At 53.2% G+C, this 16,901-nt stretch overlaps 1 protein-coding gene across 1 annotated transcript; it reads right to left on the bottom strand.

Moving 5' to 3' along the window:
• Nucleotides 1–306: 306 nt before the first annotated feature.
• On the bottom strand, nt 307–7,637 carry OVOL2 (ovo like zinc finger 2). Its single transcript, XM_054290528.1, has 4 exons — nt 7,402–7,637; nt 6,604–6,800; nt 4,356–4,545; nt 307–617 (listed from the first exon to the last, which is right to left on the bottom strand). The coding sequence occupies exons 1-4, from the start codon at nt 7,499–7,501 to the stop codon at nt 307–309; spliced, it is 798 nt and encodes a 265-aa protein (XP_054146503.1). The 5' UTR covers nt 7,502–7,637.
• Between the last annotated feature and the right edge of the window lie 9,264 nt (nt 7,638–16,901).

A 16,901-nucleotide genomic window follows, 5' to 3' on the forward strand; every position in this document is an offset into this window, starting at 1 on the left:
ACTCTCATTTGTCAGGGGTGTTCAGACCTGGCAGAAAACAGGCTGCCCAAATGCCAGTTCAGTAAATACGCCATCCGAGAGGCGACAGCCTTTGCAAGCATTCCGTTTTTATTGGCCAGATAAAAATAAAAAAAAAAAGTCTGAATGGGAATATTTCTGTCAAACTGAGGTTTTACCAACATCAAGAGTCCCGTTAACAAAAGCATCCCTTTAATAATTTCAGGCGTTTCTTTCAAAATAGTTCTTAAAAAAATAAGATCCGTAGTCCTGCATGTAAACTTCATTCCCGCCGAGCGCCGGCGAGCGTCACTCGTCCTTGCCCTCCTCTTTGGAGTTCCTCTGCAGCACGGGGCTGAGCTTGGTTTGCAGAACAGCTGCGAGTTTTTTGGAGGTTTTCTTCAGGAAGGCGCTGCCGGGGTGGACGCCGCTGACGTGCAGGTACAGCTCCTCCTGCGTGGGGCCCGTGTAGCCGCAGTCCTCGCACACGTACAGCTTGTCCCTCCTCTGCTTGTAGGCGTAGTGCTGCTGCACGCCGTGGATCTTCCGCAGGTGCGACTCCAGCGAGCAGCGCTGCGTGAAGGCCTTGTTGCAAACCTCGCACTTGTAGGGACGAATGCCTGCAGGGGGAAAGACAGAGGTTACTGTGGCGTTCCTGAAAAGTCCCTTTACTCAGGGCTTTTCTCCTAGGAAGCTGAGAAGCCTCAGAGAAAAAGGAGAACAATTATTGTTTCATTTGCTTTTCTTGTGTTGTGCTCACATGTAGATTGTTTACCCACAGGTGATTGTTTCATTGGATTTGGTGTGAGTTGTTCTCCCTCGCTGGCCAATCAGGGCCAAGATATGTTGGGACTCTGGAAAGAGTCATGATTTTTCATTATTATCTTTTTAATATTCAGTAAATATCCTTTCTGTATCATGTAATGTAATGTAATGAAATATAGTATAATATAGTGATATAATATAGTATGATATGGTATGATATTAATATAATGTGATATACTACACTATGATATACCATACCATACTATGATATACTACACTATGATATACCATACTATACCATACTATGATATATGATATGATATGATATAATAATATAATATAATATAATATAATATAATATAATATAATATAATATAATATAATATAACATTTAGCCTTCTGAGAGCATGGAGTCAGATGCATCATTCCTCCCTGCCATGAGGGTTCCGGCAAATACAATAGGTCGTGTCACCTGTTGTGTCACCTGTGTCTGGTTTCCTACAGCCAGCCAAGAGCAAGGCTCTGGCACACCAGCTGCTGAGATATCCAGCAGCCCAAGGAGCTGCCTGTCTAAACAGAACATCCTCCTTTTAGGCTATGGGTTTATAGATTTAGGCATAGAAAACCTAGGAGTTATCCCCAGCAGGTGCTGAGGATAACAGATGCCCATCAGTGGTTCGGTCCTAAGGTAGCAACCATCAACTCCTGCAAAACTTATTTTATTTTTTATATATATATTTTTTTAACTTTTTATTTTTATCCTGACTGTTTGAAATCCTGTGATTGGACAAAACTATCCATTTCAGCTTTTATAATGAAGGAAAACTTCTGTCTTGATAAAATTTTAATTTTTCTCCTTGGTTTAACAAGGCTTCAGTGAACAGCAGCAATCCCAAGTACTTTCATACCATACAGTTTTGATGACTGAGATTACAAATTCTAGAGAAGTGCAGGAAGATGAAAGAAATAACTCTGTGTGTTTCCAGAGGAGGGAGAAGAAACTGGCTTGTGATTTGAAAGCCCAGACAACCAACACCACAAAAATCAATTTTACCACCAATCAACGCTGATTTAACAACTCCCCCAGTGCTTAAAGAGCTGAGGATTTAGCAACACTTGAAAGAACCTAAACCAGCAGGAATTCTAGTTACTAGACTAGATTAGTAAGTTTCCAAGCAAAGACCACCCTTAAAACTGATAAAAGGAGTCGCCTAAACCCCTCTTTTCCCCAGGGAAGGTGGAATGCCAGAATCTGGAAGACCCTATGGTGAGCCAGGCAGAAATGGGTAAACCTGATTGCTCAGACAGTTGTAACTTTGTGATTGCATGGAGTTACCAGTCAGGACCTGATCTATCCACCAGAAATCCAAGCTAATTAGAAGTTCCAATAAGCAGCATCTCAACTGCATTTTGGTTTAGTTAAAAGAGGTTATCCCAGTGCACCAGATTAAACTATCAAGACAGAAGTTTCCTAATGCCTGCTGATGTGAAATTGCTTAATTTCCATTCATTAAACTGCAGTTGGAGAGAAAGCCCAAACCTTCACTAGAATTCACACACAAAAAGCAGTTTTGTGCTAATTTGAGGCAATTTAAACCTCCACCATCCTTGGTGCCTGCTCCAGCACTCCACAGGCAGGAACACAACACAGAAAGGGCAATGCCGGGATGGCACAGCCCATTAAGGCTGAGGGAACCTCTTCATCACTTAGGAATCATTTAAAGTCATTTAGGAATCATTTTAAATTATTCTGACCAGAGACCTTCTTGGGTTTATTTTTTGACTCTAATGAGGAGACAGCTTGAAAAATCGCTTCTTTTGGAAGCACTGATTCCATAGCCCAGTGGCAGCTCTCCTTCCCACATGAAATCTTTGCAAACAAACCCAAACAGCCCAAAACATTGGCTCCAGGCAATGCCTTCCCATCCAAACAGGTGCCATTGGTTTGGGGGCTCTACTGCTAAGAAACAGCTCCTGCCTAAAAACATCCTTGTGTCACTTCTAGCAGTTCACCTGGTTAAAGAGGCTCTGCAGAGCAAGCCCAAATGATCTCCAGCTCCCATTGGGTGACCACACGTCTGGGAAGATGGGATGTGCCTGTGAGATGTGGTGGATGCACCACCAACAGTGCAAAGTCAAAGCCTGCTGAGCTCAGCCAGCCTGGCCACCAGGAAGAATTGCCCTTGGAGAGGATGGGGTGGATGTTTATTTAAGCCATTGCTTCCAAGGAAAAATAAAAATCCAATCAAACTGGCAGCCTTCTCCCTGCTCCAAACTGGGGTAACAACTTGTGGGAAAAGTGAGCTGGATTTGAGGCAACAGAAACACAACCACTGTGATTTGGGATGGACTCAGGAACTGACCCCACAGCAGACAGACAGCACATCCTGCAGCCTGGGGGAGGCACAGCATGAACCACACTCTGCTTCCTCCAGACATTTCCAAAGTCAAGCCAGAATCCCATCCTGATGGGAAGAAAGCATTCAATAATGAAGGCATTCGAGATTTTCCTGCTGGGTGAAACCTTCACAATCTCCTTGCAATCAAGTGAGGGATTTAATGTGCACAGCTTGGGACTGAGGCATCTCTGGCCAGCTTGGATTCAGGGGTTAAAACAAATTCTGTGCAGTGGTTTCCTTGCAGGGGTAGCAACCCTTATCTGGCTACGTCCATGAACACAAGGACTTAGGCTTTGAGCACCTTTCTTGCTCCTGCTGACACCCTGGATGGAGAAGGGACGTCCTCTCTGGTGCCAGAGTTGTTTTATGCTCTGCCTTCACCAGTCACACCTCCAACTGCTCCAGGTCCCTCAAAAACCATCCTGCACAGCAATCCGCTGGAAAAGCTCCCAACAGCAAAATCCCCAGGAAACTGCTGCTCGTTGCCTCTAGAGGGCAAAGCGTTTTCATGGAGCTCCTGCACGGATAACTGCAGCGATTTGCTGTCCCGGGGTGGTTATCCCAGGCAAGTTATTGGGGGGTAATCCCAGGCAGGTTATTGGGGAAGGGGGTTATCCCAGGTGGGTTATCGTGGGGGTTATCCCAGGCAGGTTATCTGGGGGGGGGGGGGGGGGGGGGGTTATCCCAGGCAGGTTATGGATAGTTGTCCCAGTCAGGTTGTCCAGGGGGGTTATACCAGGCAGGTTATCCTGGGTCGCTATCCCAGGCAGGTTATCTGGGGGGGGGGGGGGGGGGTTATCCCAGGCGTGTTGTTGGGGGGGTTATCCCAGGTGGGTTATCCTGGGCTGTTATCCCAGGTGGGTTATTGGGGGGGTTATCCCAGCCTCACTGCCCCAGGCATGGCAGCACGGGGCTGTGTCTACACCAGGTGTGGATGTCAGGTCCTGCACCCTCACTGCTTCACAGGGATTGCAATAGTTCTACTCGGATTTCTTCATTCCCAGGACTTTTCTCTGTCCACACCGCACACACTCTGTCTTCGCATTTTCTCCACTGCATCCCCACAATTTTTGGCAAATGTTGTTAACCAGGCCCTCATGTTATGATCTCACCAGGTCACCCTCACCTTGTGCTTGTCCCATCCCACCCCTTCTCCCAGAGCCTCCCGCGGGTCCCCAGGGATCCCATTCTCACCAGTATGGGTCCGGACATGCCTCTTCAGATCAAAGGTGTCGTTGAAGCCTTTTCCACAGAAGGTGCACAAGTGTCTCTTCACCTGGCTGTGGCACTTGATGTGCCGGTTGAGCATCCTCTGCAGGCGGAATCCTTTGCCACACAGCTCGCAGCTGTGCAGGGCAGCATCGGTGCAGGTGCCCGTGGTGAACTGGGGAGTGGGAGAGGAGGACTGTGTGAGCATGGGGATGAACCAGCAGGGGGAATAAAGCAAAACAAGCAGGGCTTATTGTGGCATTAAAAATTAAAAAAAAAAAAAAATGGGGGGAGGGGTATATTTAAAAAATGAAAAGTGAACGCACTGAGGATTTTCCCGCTGGGTGAAACCTTCACAACCTCTTTGTGATCAAGTGGGGATTTATTGTGCACAGTTTGGGACTGAGGCATCTCTGGCCAGCTTGGATTCAGGGGTTAAAACAAATTTTGTGCAGTGGTTTCCTTCCAGGGGTAGCAACCCTTATCCAGGTACATCCATGAACACAAGGGCTTAGGCTTTGAGCACCTTTCTTGCTCCTGCGCTCAGCTGATGCCCTGCATGGAAAGGGAAGTCCTCTCTAGTGCCAAAGAGCTGTTTTATGTGCTGCCTTCACCAGTCACACCTCCAACTGCTCCAGGTCCCTCAAAAACCAGCCAGCAGTGATAAAAAAGGTGGTTTTGGAGAGATAAACCCCAGGCACGTTGTGCTGTCTCAGCAAAGACTGAAACAATGGCCCTAATCTCGCCCTGTTGGTGTCTCGTTAATTAATAGCAAAGTGACATTAGGGGGTAATCTCATTCCCACTCCTGGCACCAAAAGCATTGTGCCAGCACCATGACATAACTTGACTAAAGAAGACACTGATGATTCAGCTCCTGGGAAGATCTGGAATGTCTGGAAAATGTAAATACTGCGCTGCTGGTTTAATTATTCCTGGTGGAACCCATGGACATGCCCCCTGTTGGATGCCAGAGATGAGGGAAAGCCAGCAGAGCAGACAGGACCACATCCATCGGCTGAAAAGCCCAGCTCTGCTGAAAGGTTTTGCTGTGACAGTCACAAACAGCCCAGGTTAAATTATACAAAGTGGGTTAAAGTCAAACAGCAGCAGGGCGGGCTTTTCACAAGGACAGGAATACATCTGGGGTTTCTTTTTTCCTGAAGAGCCAGATATTTTTCCCGGTCCTCCTCCTCTGCTTACTACTGAAGCAAGGCTACTCGAAATTGTGAAGAAATATTAAAAAAACCCGGCAGCTGTGAAACCACGAGGTGTGAAACTGGAGGGGGAGCCATCTGGGAAGAATCTGTTGGGCAACACCGCTGTGACTCCACCTCAAGCAGCTGCATATAATCGGGGTGAAACCCAATCATGGCACCTCAGAACGCGGCGACAGAAAAGCTGTCAGCCCGGCACAGACAATGGTAATCTTTACAGCTCCATCCCGCACAGCGGCAGCCAGGGTTTAACGAGGTGTTAACCACCAGTGGTAAACACATCTCCTGCCTAGCGCTGGGGTGGCCTGGGACACCCTGGATGCTCACAGAGGGATCGGAAGCTCGCTCGGTGTTGGATTCTCAGGTACCACGAGGATCTGAGGCACCATTTGCCTTCTCCCAGCCTTGGGAGGGAGGGAAATCACTGCAGTGCTGTGCTGGCTGTGCAGCCAGAGCTCCTGCCCCTCAGCAAAGTCCGTGGGCAGATGATTGCTCCATCTCACCCAAGCCTGCAGGTCCGCCTCAAGGTGGCAATGGAGGAGAACCTTTATCTGCTCTCTTGATAGGTCGTGGTGGGACAGGGGGCAGCGTGAAGGGTCACCCAGCCCTCCTTGGGGAAGGTTTGAGCGCAGCCCAGCAGGCAGCCTTTAAGGAGGCCCCACGCTGAGGAGCACAATCCACCCACGCCCCGTGGGGCACGACTCCGTGCTGCCAGGGCTGCTCCTTCCCGGCTGGTTCAGAGCTCCTGTGGGACCCGAGCCAAGCAGGTCAGGGGCAGCACATCCCGGGCAAGGATAAGAGAAGGCAAAGGGCGCTGGAAGACTGTGGCACATCGCTTACGGGGCTTTCCCTGCCGCTGCCACCCCACAGCGGGCTGGCCTTCACCTCGGTGTGCGGGACAGCTGCTGTCACCACTGTGCGGGACTGTTGTCACCTGGTGTCCCCGGGCAGTGCCAGGCCTTGACCTTGAGCAGGGGTCACCCCAGAGATGGTTGGGGTGTGGGTGTAGGCATTTACCTTGATTTTCGACCTGACCACGGGCCGCTGGCCGGCCAGGTCCAGCAGCACGGCGCCGCCCGCGCCCAGCTCGCCGGGGGCAGCCTGCGGCGTCGGGGGATCGCTGGGCTCGGCGTCGCGGGTGCCGCCGCTGCTGCTACCGCTGCTCTCCAGGCTGCAGCTGTCCTCGTAGCCCAGCAGCACGCAGCCGATGCCGCCTGCGGAGGGGTGGGGATGCGATAAAGCGGGGGGACCGCGGGCAGGGCCGGGCAGGAGCCGGCGGGCCGCGGTGTTTAACCTGCGGGCGGGCCGCTGGCGGCGGGGGAGGATCCCCGGCTCACGCTGCAATCGGAAACTCAAACACGAACGGTCCCAAAGTTCAAACAAGCCAGCTCCGCCGCCTTCCCGTTATACCCCGGGCAAGGGCAGGAGGAGGAGAGGGGGAGGCCAGGAGTACATCACCCCCACCCCGCCCGCCCTGGGTCCTTCCTTCTCCTCCTCCTCCTCCCCCAGCCACCTTTCTCATGCAAACGAGGTTTCCCACCTTCCTGGACACACACACACACACACAGGGACATTCATTCCCCCCCAGATCCGCTCCCCATCCCCGGGTGGGACTCGCTGCCCGGCGGGGCTGGCACCGCTGTCCGGGCATGTTTCCCCCGGAGCGCTGTCCCCTCCGCTGCATTTCACCCAGCTCTCTCTAAAGCCGCTGCCCGCCCCCTCGGGGCTCCCCCGGCCCGGTAAATCCCCCTTCCCCCGGGTCTCCCGCTCCTCGGAGCGCCGGGACCCCGCCGGCTCCGTCCGTCCGGGCCGTACCTGGGATGTAGGTGTCGGCTCTCTCCTCGTCGGGCAGCCCATCCCAGCTGCGCACGGCGGGCTGCGGGCTGCGGCGCTTCACCAGGAAGGCTCTGGGCATGGCGAGGGCACGGCTGGGCACGGAGCGGAGCCTCAGCCCCGCCGCCCGCCCCGACGGGGCCGCGCTGCCGTCCGGGGGAGCGGGACCGCACGCACCGGGCAGAGCCGCGGAGGCGCGGGGAGGGGAAGGGGAGGGGAGGAGAGGGGAGAAGGGTGGGGGGGGTGGGAGGAAAGTTTCATAAGGTGGAATAGAAAAATGCACCAGGAAACTTGGGAAGGAGCATGCGTGCTGCAAACATAACGGTGTCAACAAGTCTGCTTACCTGTCCGACCGGTTGGAGCAGCTGAGCTTTGTTCCAGCCCTTCCTAAGGCATGAATGTTTGCAAAAGAATTTAACGTCTGAAAATAAAAAAAAAAAAATAATAAAAAAAAAAAGGAAAATAAAGGAACAACACAAAACCAAACCAAAAAGCCAAGAAGCGGGGAGGGAGCCCCGCCACTGCTACCTGCCCACTGGCGGAGCCCCCGCAGGGCCGGAGCCGCTGTCCCTCTGTCCCTCTGTCCCTCTCTCGGCCGCCGCACCGGGATGCCCTGCCGGGAATGGGGGCCGGGATTTGTCCCCGTTCCCCCCTCGGGGTCCGAGCAGAGCCCCCCGGGAGTGCCTGTCGAGGCGCCGGGAAAGAGGCCGAGCTGTCCTCGGGGCAGCAGCAGCACGAAGAGAAAGTTCTTATTACTTTTCTCAATGATTAGCCTTTCTTCTGTTCAGAAAGAAAGAAAAAAAAAAAGAAAAAAATTAATTTACAATTTATTCTTTTTCAGTCATTGATTTAAAATTCAAAACGTGTCACAGCCTTTTCTCTCCCCCCCCCCCCCTTTTTTTTTCCTTTTTTTCTTTTATTTGCCTCTTGTCGTCTTCCCCCTCTTCCCAAAGTGGAAATGAAACAAAGACGAGAGGTTAGGGTATTGGGGAAGGAAGCAAAAGAAACAGAAGAAAACCCACAAGAAGTCTGCGAGCCGAGCAGAGCCCGCGCCTGGCTGGCCTTGGGTGTTTAACAACGCTCAGGGATCCCTTCTCCCGTCTCCTGCTCAATCTGATTTCTTATTGAAAGCCGTGGAAACGCGCTCAGTGCCTCCGTCCCCAGGCACGGGGCCGGGGCAGCTGCGGGAATGAGCACCGGGAGCCGCTTCCCGGTTCCCCACCCAAGGAAGAGGCCTTTCAAACGGAGTCACTCCTTCTGGGGGAGCCGCTTTCCCTCCACGGGGCAGAGCACGGACCACGGGAATTGATGGGAGTTTCACGGTCGGTTTCATTGAGACCAAGGCTGAACTTCAGGGGCTGGAATGGAGCCTCCGGAAGGAGCAGCCTCCAAGATCAGGGCCAGATGAGAGAGCTCTGCTGGATGCCGATGTCCCCGTTGGTGTCCTGGAGCCCCAGGGCACAGCTCCAGCCCCACATCAGGTGCTGCCCTGTCAGAGAGCTCCTCCAGCAGCCCGGATCTCCACCAGGGTATTCCAGCACTTTTTGCTCCCCCTGCTCCTGTGGGGAGTTTACATTTTCCGCAGGTACCAGGTGGGAAGCCACCTCAGCATGGCTTGGGGCAATACCTCAGCCAGACCGCACATAAAACCTTCCCTTTCTCTCTTTCTCTTTCAGGCTATGTAATTTTTCTGTTATGTCTGAGATTTTGCTCCAGGACAAAATACAGCTATGTGGGGCTTAATTGATTTCTTTTTTTTTTTTTTGCAGTGCTTTCAACTTGAGGTTTCTTTTATTTTAAGGACTCCTCTTCTTTTAAGGCAAAAGAGGTAGAAAATGACATTAATCAGTGTGCTCTCAAGCCAAGAGCTTGCTGAGAGGACTTCACTGTCATCTGGGCTTTCTCAAATCCTGCTTTGAGGTTCTCACTTAATGAGGTCCTGGGGCACACACTTCACTTCCAGTGGGTGCTCTAAGTCAGACGTGCAGTTACAAGCACGGCTGAATCAGGAATAATAACAGTAAAAACAACAATAATAATAACAATAATAATATCATCATCAGCTCTGGAGCCTTGACATGAGCGGTCAGGGCTGGGCTGTGCCCAGCACCACGGGAGACACAGAGTGGAGAGAAAGTCCTGCAGCCTCTGGCAAGGTAAGTGGAGCTGGGTGGAGAGGCACCAGCTCCATGAAGGAGGGCATTCCAGAGGCAGTGGGCTGCCCACGTGCTGAGCCACCAGCTGGAAATGCAGACTCCTGATGGTTGGTGCTGCTTGGCCAGAGCCCATAGGAAAACCATCCTGCCTTTCCTACAAATGCCATCCCTTGGTATTTTCTAACCTGGAGGAGCCTGAGGAGCGTGCTCACAGCATGACCCCACCAACACCACATGCAGCACCATGAAATGGGATTTTTGGGGATCTTTGGGGATCCTTGTTGTGAGCAAGGCAGCCCACAGACATATCCCTGTATGGCCATGTCCTTCTCCATGCTCCCACTGGAGCAATGCTGCATGCACAGCTTCAGCACTGTAATTAAACTCGATAAATAATGATGCTAACAAGGTAATGGCACAAACATTTCTGTAGGATCTTGTGTAATTTTCAGCATTACTTGGGTGTGGGAGAAAACCTAGCGCGTTAAATTAATATTTTGGGTGTAAATCAAATTAAACGTACAAAACGCCCCGTAGGGTCAAAGCACAGTGGGACCCACCCTTATGGATTTGACTACTAAATACTAAAATGTGTTTCACTTCACTCAGATCACTTGGGAGTGAGGAGGGAGAGGTGGGATCAAAGAAAGAACCAGCCCTGTGTTGCTGTCTCAGTCACTTCCCAGACTAACCCTGGGTGGGGTTGGATTGGGGGTATGTGCAAGGGGCAGGGGATTCATCCTAAAGCCCCCCCTGCTGAAGGATGGGCTTGAGAGGAGCTCAGAAAGGAAGGCCCTGCTCAGGGGACAGCAGCTCAGCTTGGTCTGTGAACAGGGAATATCTCAGCTGTGATCCCAGGGAGCCCTGTCTGTTTTCCTCTTGCCTGGGCTGCTTTTCACCACCATCAGCACATGAGGCTGCAAAGGGACATGATCTGGGCAGGGATGAGGGTTTGATTGCCCAGCCCATCAGAGCTGGGGGTTGTTGAAAGGCACAGTCCCCCAGCAGTGCCAGGGAAATGCCTTCAGCATGGAATGCAGCAAAGGGACCTCCCTGCTCAGCCCCCAGTGGGATCCTGTCCCCAGCCATCCCTCCTCTGGCATGGGAATGGAGGGAGCCCAGCAAGTCTACCGGGGCTGCTCTGCCCTACAGTCACTCAGGACCCATTTTCTGGATATTTCTCATTATTTTGAGCCCATCCAGGCCAGACCAGAGATGAGAACCTGGCTGGTACAGCAGCTTGGCCAGGCAGCCTTTGGTTTCTGGCTCCCAGCAGAGCTCGGGTGAGGAGATTTATTCAAGTTTACTGACCATGCAGGAGTGGCCACAGCTTCATACCCTTGGGAAAACAAACCTTCATCTTCAGGGTCTGTAGTGTTCTTGCACACCAGGGCTGCTGCAAGTCACCCAAAAACCCAGCTGACACCCCCTTGGCTGGTGAGCCCTCACACTGCGCTCAAGATGCATTTTGGGAGAGATGGGGAAGAATCTGAGTGTCAAAGCCCTGGCAAAAGGCTCAGAAACCTTTGCACGGAGTCAAAGACAGCTGTGCCTCCAATTTTAGCCCTTGGAAAAATTTACCAACTTTGTGTGAGGATGTACAAACCGCAAAAGTTTGAGTATAATTTGTGAATTTATCACAAAGTGAAAAAGTAGAATTTTGAGGATTTAGAATGGAGGTTCAAGAGGCAAGATGAAGGAATCTGGGCGTGTCTTCTTCTTCTTCTTCTTCTTCTTCTTCTTCTTCTTCTTCTTCGTCTTTTTCATAATCTTCTTTTTCTTTTTCTTCTTCTTCATCTTTTTCTTCTTCTTCTTCATCATCTTCGTCTTCGTCTTCTTCTTCTTCTTCTTCTTCTTCTTCTTCTTCTTCTTCATCATCATCATCATCATCTTCGTCTTCTTCTTCTTCTTCTTCTTCTTCTTCTTCTTCTTCTTCATCATCATCATCTTCTTCTTCTTCTTCTTGTCCTCCATCTTCTGCTGTGATGGTGACACTTCTAGATTGGTTTAAAGTAGAGACAGACTGTCTAACATAAATATAAATAATAGGTACTAGAAAATTATTGTAAATAAAGTAGTTTCTAGTATAAAAAACTAACATGGCCCCAAGGGCGGTCAGTGTGCCTCAACCCGACCTGCCGGACAGACCTCAGCGGGTCAGACAGAGAATGTGTTAGATAAAAGAAAATAAACAACCTTAAAAACCGTGCTGGGTAAAAAAGACTCTTCAACACCTTGAGAGCCACTTCAGCAGCACAAACCGGAGCTCTGTGCCGCGGCTCTGTGTCCGTGAGGAGCCGAGGCGCTGCCGGGGATGCTGCGGCGCTGCCGCGGCGGCGGGGCTGACTCAGCCGGGCTTGGGCAGCGCCCGCCCCACGCACTGCACCTCGCCTCGCCCCAGGGCTGCTCCTGCCTCCCAGGGCCCCTTCCCACCTGAACACGGCTGCTCCTGCCTCTCAGAGCACCTTCCCACCTAAACACGGCTGCTCCTGCCTCTCAGGGCTCCTTCCCACCTAAAACACGGCTGCTCCTGCCTCTCAGAGCACCTTCCCACCTAAACACGGCTGCTCCTGCCTCTCAGAGCACCTTCCCACCTAAACACGGCTGCTCCTGCCTCTCAGAGCACCTTCCCACCTAAAACACAGTGCTCCTGCCTCCAGAGCTCCTTCCCACCTAAACACGGCTGCTCCTGCCTCCAGAGCACCTTCCCACCTAAACACGGCTGCTCCTGCCTCTCAGGGCTCCTTCCCACCTAAAACACGGCTGCTCCTGCCTCGCAGGGCCCCTTCCCACCTAAAACACAGTGCTCCTGCCTCCAGAGCACCTTCCCACCTAAAACACGGCTGCTCCTGCCTCCCAGGGCTCCTTCCCACCTGAACACGGTGCTCCGGCCTCCCAGGGCTCCTTCCCACCTGAACACGGCTGCTCCTGCCTCTCAGGGCTCCTTCCCACCTGAACACGGCTGCTCCTGCCTCCCAGGGCCCCTTCCCACCTAAAGCCCGGCCTTTGGGTGAGCACCAGCCCGCGGGGGCAGGGGGATGTCAGCACTGATGGGCACAGCAAAGCTACTGCCCCTATCACCCTGGGGCCTGGCCACTGGAAAGCCCGGCTTCCAAGGCAGGTTTTGGCAGCTGTCCTGCTTGGATGAGGAAACGCTTCACCGCAGCGGCAGGAGCCAGGGTGGCTCCGTGCCAGCATTATCTCGGAAGGAGGGGAGGGAGCAGCGGCTCTGCAGGCTGCCCCAGTTTGGAGGGCGAGCTGCTTCCCTTGACCGAGCAGGGAGCGATGCAGAAGGTGCCAGCCGGGAGGAGATGCCTCCCCGGGCTGCGGCAGAACCTGCCCTGCCTGTGCCTCTCTGCTGCCGGGTTTCAAAGAGCCCCAGCAGGCTGAGTCACCACGCTCCTGTCTCCCTGCCTCCCACGGCCCCGCCACTCCCGGCGTCTCCCTGTCTTTCCCCACCTATGGCTCCGCTTCCTTCCCACTCTCCCCGTCCCTCTGGCCGCCCATTCACTGTGGCTCCCCTCCCTCGGGGCACCCAGCACCTCCACAGCTTCCCACCCAGCCTACAAGTCCCACTCCTTGTGGAAATGTCCCCCTTGTGAGGTCTGTGGTGGGTGTTGGACTGGAGCAGCCCCTGAGCATCCTCCACACTGGTATCCATGGCCCTGTGCTTGGAGGAAGGGGATTCTGTGCCCCACATGCCCTATACCATGGTCTGGCAGCAGTCTGGGAGCATCTCTGCCTCTTGGAGAGATGTCCACCCTCACAAACTGGTCAGCAGAGCCCTGAGCTCTCAGGCTGCCATGGAAAGGTGATAGTGTGAGCATCTGTGTCTGGAGATCTCTGAAGCCCCTTGCCAGCTTTGGGTTTTGTGTTGCTCGGTTTCCCGCAATCCTACTGCCCAGTGTTTCCTCCCTGGGAACTTCAGTGTGTTCCTACCAGCCTGATCCAGCAGCAAAGCTTCCAAAGGCAGTGAAATCCCAGGAGAATCCTGCAGGAGTAGCTAAATAGTGGACAGAAAGCTATTCCCTCTGAATGTTTCTGCTGTGCTTCAAAATACATCACCTTTTTTAGGCACTAGCAAATCCAGATGGGCTCTAACTTCCAAAAACTTCCACATAAGTCAGAGCTCCTCCAGCCTCTTCCAGTCAGTGCTGGTGGTGGCCCCCAGTGCCCTGTGTTTCCCTGGTGCTTTCACAAGAGACCAAACCAACAGCTGTGTGAACAGTGATGTGGCAGCAGCCTCTCAGCCTTCTTGCCCGGTTGTTTGGATTTTGGATTCTCCCAGGCAGGTCACAGGGAGCTTCAGCCAGGTGGGTTTGGCCACTTGAGCAGCTTCCCAATTCAGTCTCTGGAGGGGGCTGCTGGAATGCAGTGGAAAGGACACCACAGGTGGTCTGCTGAGCCTCACTTCCTGGCTTTATCCTTGCGAGAGGCATTTTCCCTCCTTGCATTATCATCATCCTCATCATCACCACATCTCCTTGTTCCCACTTTGCTGCCTGGCCTGAGTCTGCTTCCCATGCAGATGGGAGGTATTGGCCTGGAAAAGGCACATTTTCCCTGGCTCTGGGATGCACGGGGATGCAGTGCCACCAGGATGCACTGCTGTTGGGATGCACCCATGGAGGCTGAGAGCTCCAGGAAGGAATGCAAAGCCCATTACCTGACTGGGATGACAATCATTTGTCGGCAGTTTGGGAAGACAAGGGGAAAGCTCTCTGTGAAAAAAAGCTGGATGAGCCACAACTGGAGGCTGACTCAGTCAGTCTCCTTCCAGGTTCCTGAAAATAATGAGCGTGCCTTTGAACCCCGTGCTTCCCGCAGCTGGCACGGCGTGATAAGCCGTGCTTCCCCCCTCCCACAGGCCCTGCCATCCCTGCCATCCCCAGCCGAGCTCAAACCTCGAGCGTAGAAAATCCCCTGTCCCCTCCCCAAGGACAAATGGCACCTCTGGGGCCCCCCAAGGCTTCCTCATTCCTGCCGGATGACGGCTGCCATAAATCCCATTGTATGCGTAGCCAGCTCGAGCATTTCTTTACCATTTCAAAAATCTCCAGGAGGGGCTCGGTGCTGCCCCTGCCATCCCTCTCATTCTGCAGGATCATTGGAGTGAGAAAGAAGTGATAAGGGCAGAGAGGAAGGAGTAAGTGTTCCCAGCTGGCTGCTTGGGGACAGTCCCATTGCTGCCACCCCTGCCCGAGCACCCTGGCACTGCAGCTCCCTGGGGCTTTTGGTCCTGCTGCACTCCTCCCAGCTCCTCCTCGATGAGGAAGAGTACCAGGACAGCCTTGGCCACTGGCATTGGTGATCCCAGCCCGGACACAAACCGGTCCCAGGCAGGGCCAGGGGACAGGACAGGATGTCCCCAGCCCTGTGTTGGGCACTGCCTGGTTAGAGATGCACCTTTCCTGCTCCTTGTCCCGGTGCCAGGGCAGGGCTGCTTCCAACGGGGATCCAACGCTGCTGCTGGAGAGTCCCTGCCTGTCCTGCCCGTGCTACGGCAGAGCATGTGCTCCAACATGCCCAGGAGGAGCACAGACACACACACACACACAGACACACACAGACACACACACAGACACACACACAGACACACACAGACACACACACACAGACACACACACACACAGACACACACACAGACACAGACACACACACACACAGACACACACAGACACAGACACACACACACACAGACACACACACACACACACACAGACACACACACACACACACACACACAGACACACACACACACAGGTACACTGCTGGGAATGGCCATGGCAGCACAGTGGAGCTGCTCCCAGCTGGGTCCCTTTCCTTACAGCTCTGGTTTGGCCCCCGAGGGGGCTCAGAGCTGGCTGCAGCACCCATGGGTGCCTTTGGCCTCTCCACACACACCCAGATGAGCTCTCCTCTCCCTGCTGCTCTCATGGCTGCAGTCTCAGAACCCCTTCTGCCCATGGGAGAGCCCTGGCAGGGTGTGAGCTGGAGGTGCAGCTCACCCTGCTTTGGGGGCCAGGACCCCCCACACCTCCTGTCTTGCTGCAGAGTTACCCTGCCACCACTTTGGGTTCTGTGCACAGCGGTTTTGATCTCCCGGAGCCTTTGGCAATGATTTCCAGGAGAGAACAAGCCCAGCCCTAAGACAGCAACACCCCTGCCCTGAGTTCCCAGCAGCGCTGCCGCCGTCCCCACCTCCCTCCCGTGGGCAAGGGTCTGTGCAATTAGCACCAATATAATGATTACTGCCGGGGTTACATCCTCTCCCTGCTCCCGAGCAGGCAGACTTTGGCCTCTGCCTGATTTTCGTCCCCCTCCCGGGGCAAGCATTGCAGGAGGGAGCCAGGCTGCACTCCCTGGGTCGGATACCCTCTGCAGCACCCCAAAAACAGGGTCTGGATGTCCCTCCCCACCATATCCCTCCCTGATTTCCCCATGGCAGGGACCTACTGTTCCTTGGGGAAATCCGGGAGGGATATGGTGGGGAGGCACATCCAGACCCTCCTCCTCACTCCCTCATGCTGGTGATGCCCGGAACGGAGTTTGGGGTGTCTGGGGGTCCCTTTTCCCCCTCTGGCAGGGCAATAAGAGGTGTTGGTGCCGGTGGCAGCCCCACAGCTCGGTTTAGCTGGAGGTGACCCCGGGCTGGCTGCCCCACTGCAGTCACACCAGCCCGGCTGTAAAAGCAGCACGGCACCTTGTCCATGCCTCCCTCCGGGCTGGAAGGAGGAAGTGCAGGGGGAATTTAAAATCCCAAGTAACTGTTTCAAACTGTTTCAAACTGTTTCACAGGCTGCCCTGCAAATGGAAAGAAAGTTTCAGCGCTCCTTGCTCGTAAAGGATTCTGTCATCTCCCGCCCTAATTTATCTTTACTTCATCACTCAAATTTCAGGACAATCAGATTTGCTTCCCTCCAGCCCTCTGGGAAGAACTATCAGAGGGCCCTGGTTCTTGTCTGAATGGGAGGAGCAACTAAATCCATCCAAATTGCTGGTGAGAACAGGTTCACAGAGCTTCTCTCTGTGCAAGTGCTGAGGGGATGAGTTCCATGGGCTCTCACTTCATTCATACCCATCAAAAAATAAAACTCACCCAAGCCAAGCACACCTCCACCTGCCCGGAAAGGAGGCTGACCTGGTCAAAATAAAGCATTTTTAACACATACATTTCATGAATTTAAAGTACTTCGGGGGTTTCCGTGCACAGAGAAGCCTCTGAATTACAGGGGAGGGACATAAAAAGTTACACATCACAATTTTTTCCTCTGCATAATGCACTTTTAATTACAAACAACACGACCCTGCCAGCAAATCCTACAG

This window comes from Melozone crissalis, unplaced genomic scaffold (assembly GCF_028551555.1).
Source record: "Melozone crissalis strain CALT ecotype California unplaced genomic scaffold, PUWL_Pcris_2 ptg000081l_1, whole genome shotgun sequence".
In the NCBI taxonomy this organism is placed as follows: Eukaryota; Metazoa; Chordata; class Aves; order Passeriformes; family Passerellidae; genus Melozone; species Melozone crissalis.

Coding starts and splice junctions, on each gene's coding strand:
- OVOL2 (XM_054290528.1), bottom strand. CDS start 7,501: ATGCCCAGAGCCTTCCTGGTGAAGCGCCGCAGCCCGCAGCCCGCCGTG. Junction 6,801..7,401: donor AGCCGACACCTACATCCCAG/GTACGGCCCGGA, acceptor ACCCCTCCGCAG/GCGGCATCGGCTGCGTGCTG. Junction 4,546..6,603: donor TGGTCAGGTCGAAAATCAAG/GTAAATGCCTAC, acceptor CCCACTCCCCAG/TTCACCACGGGCACCTGCAC.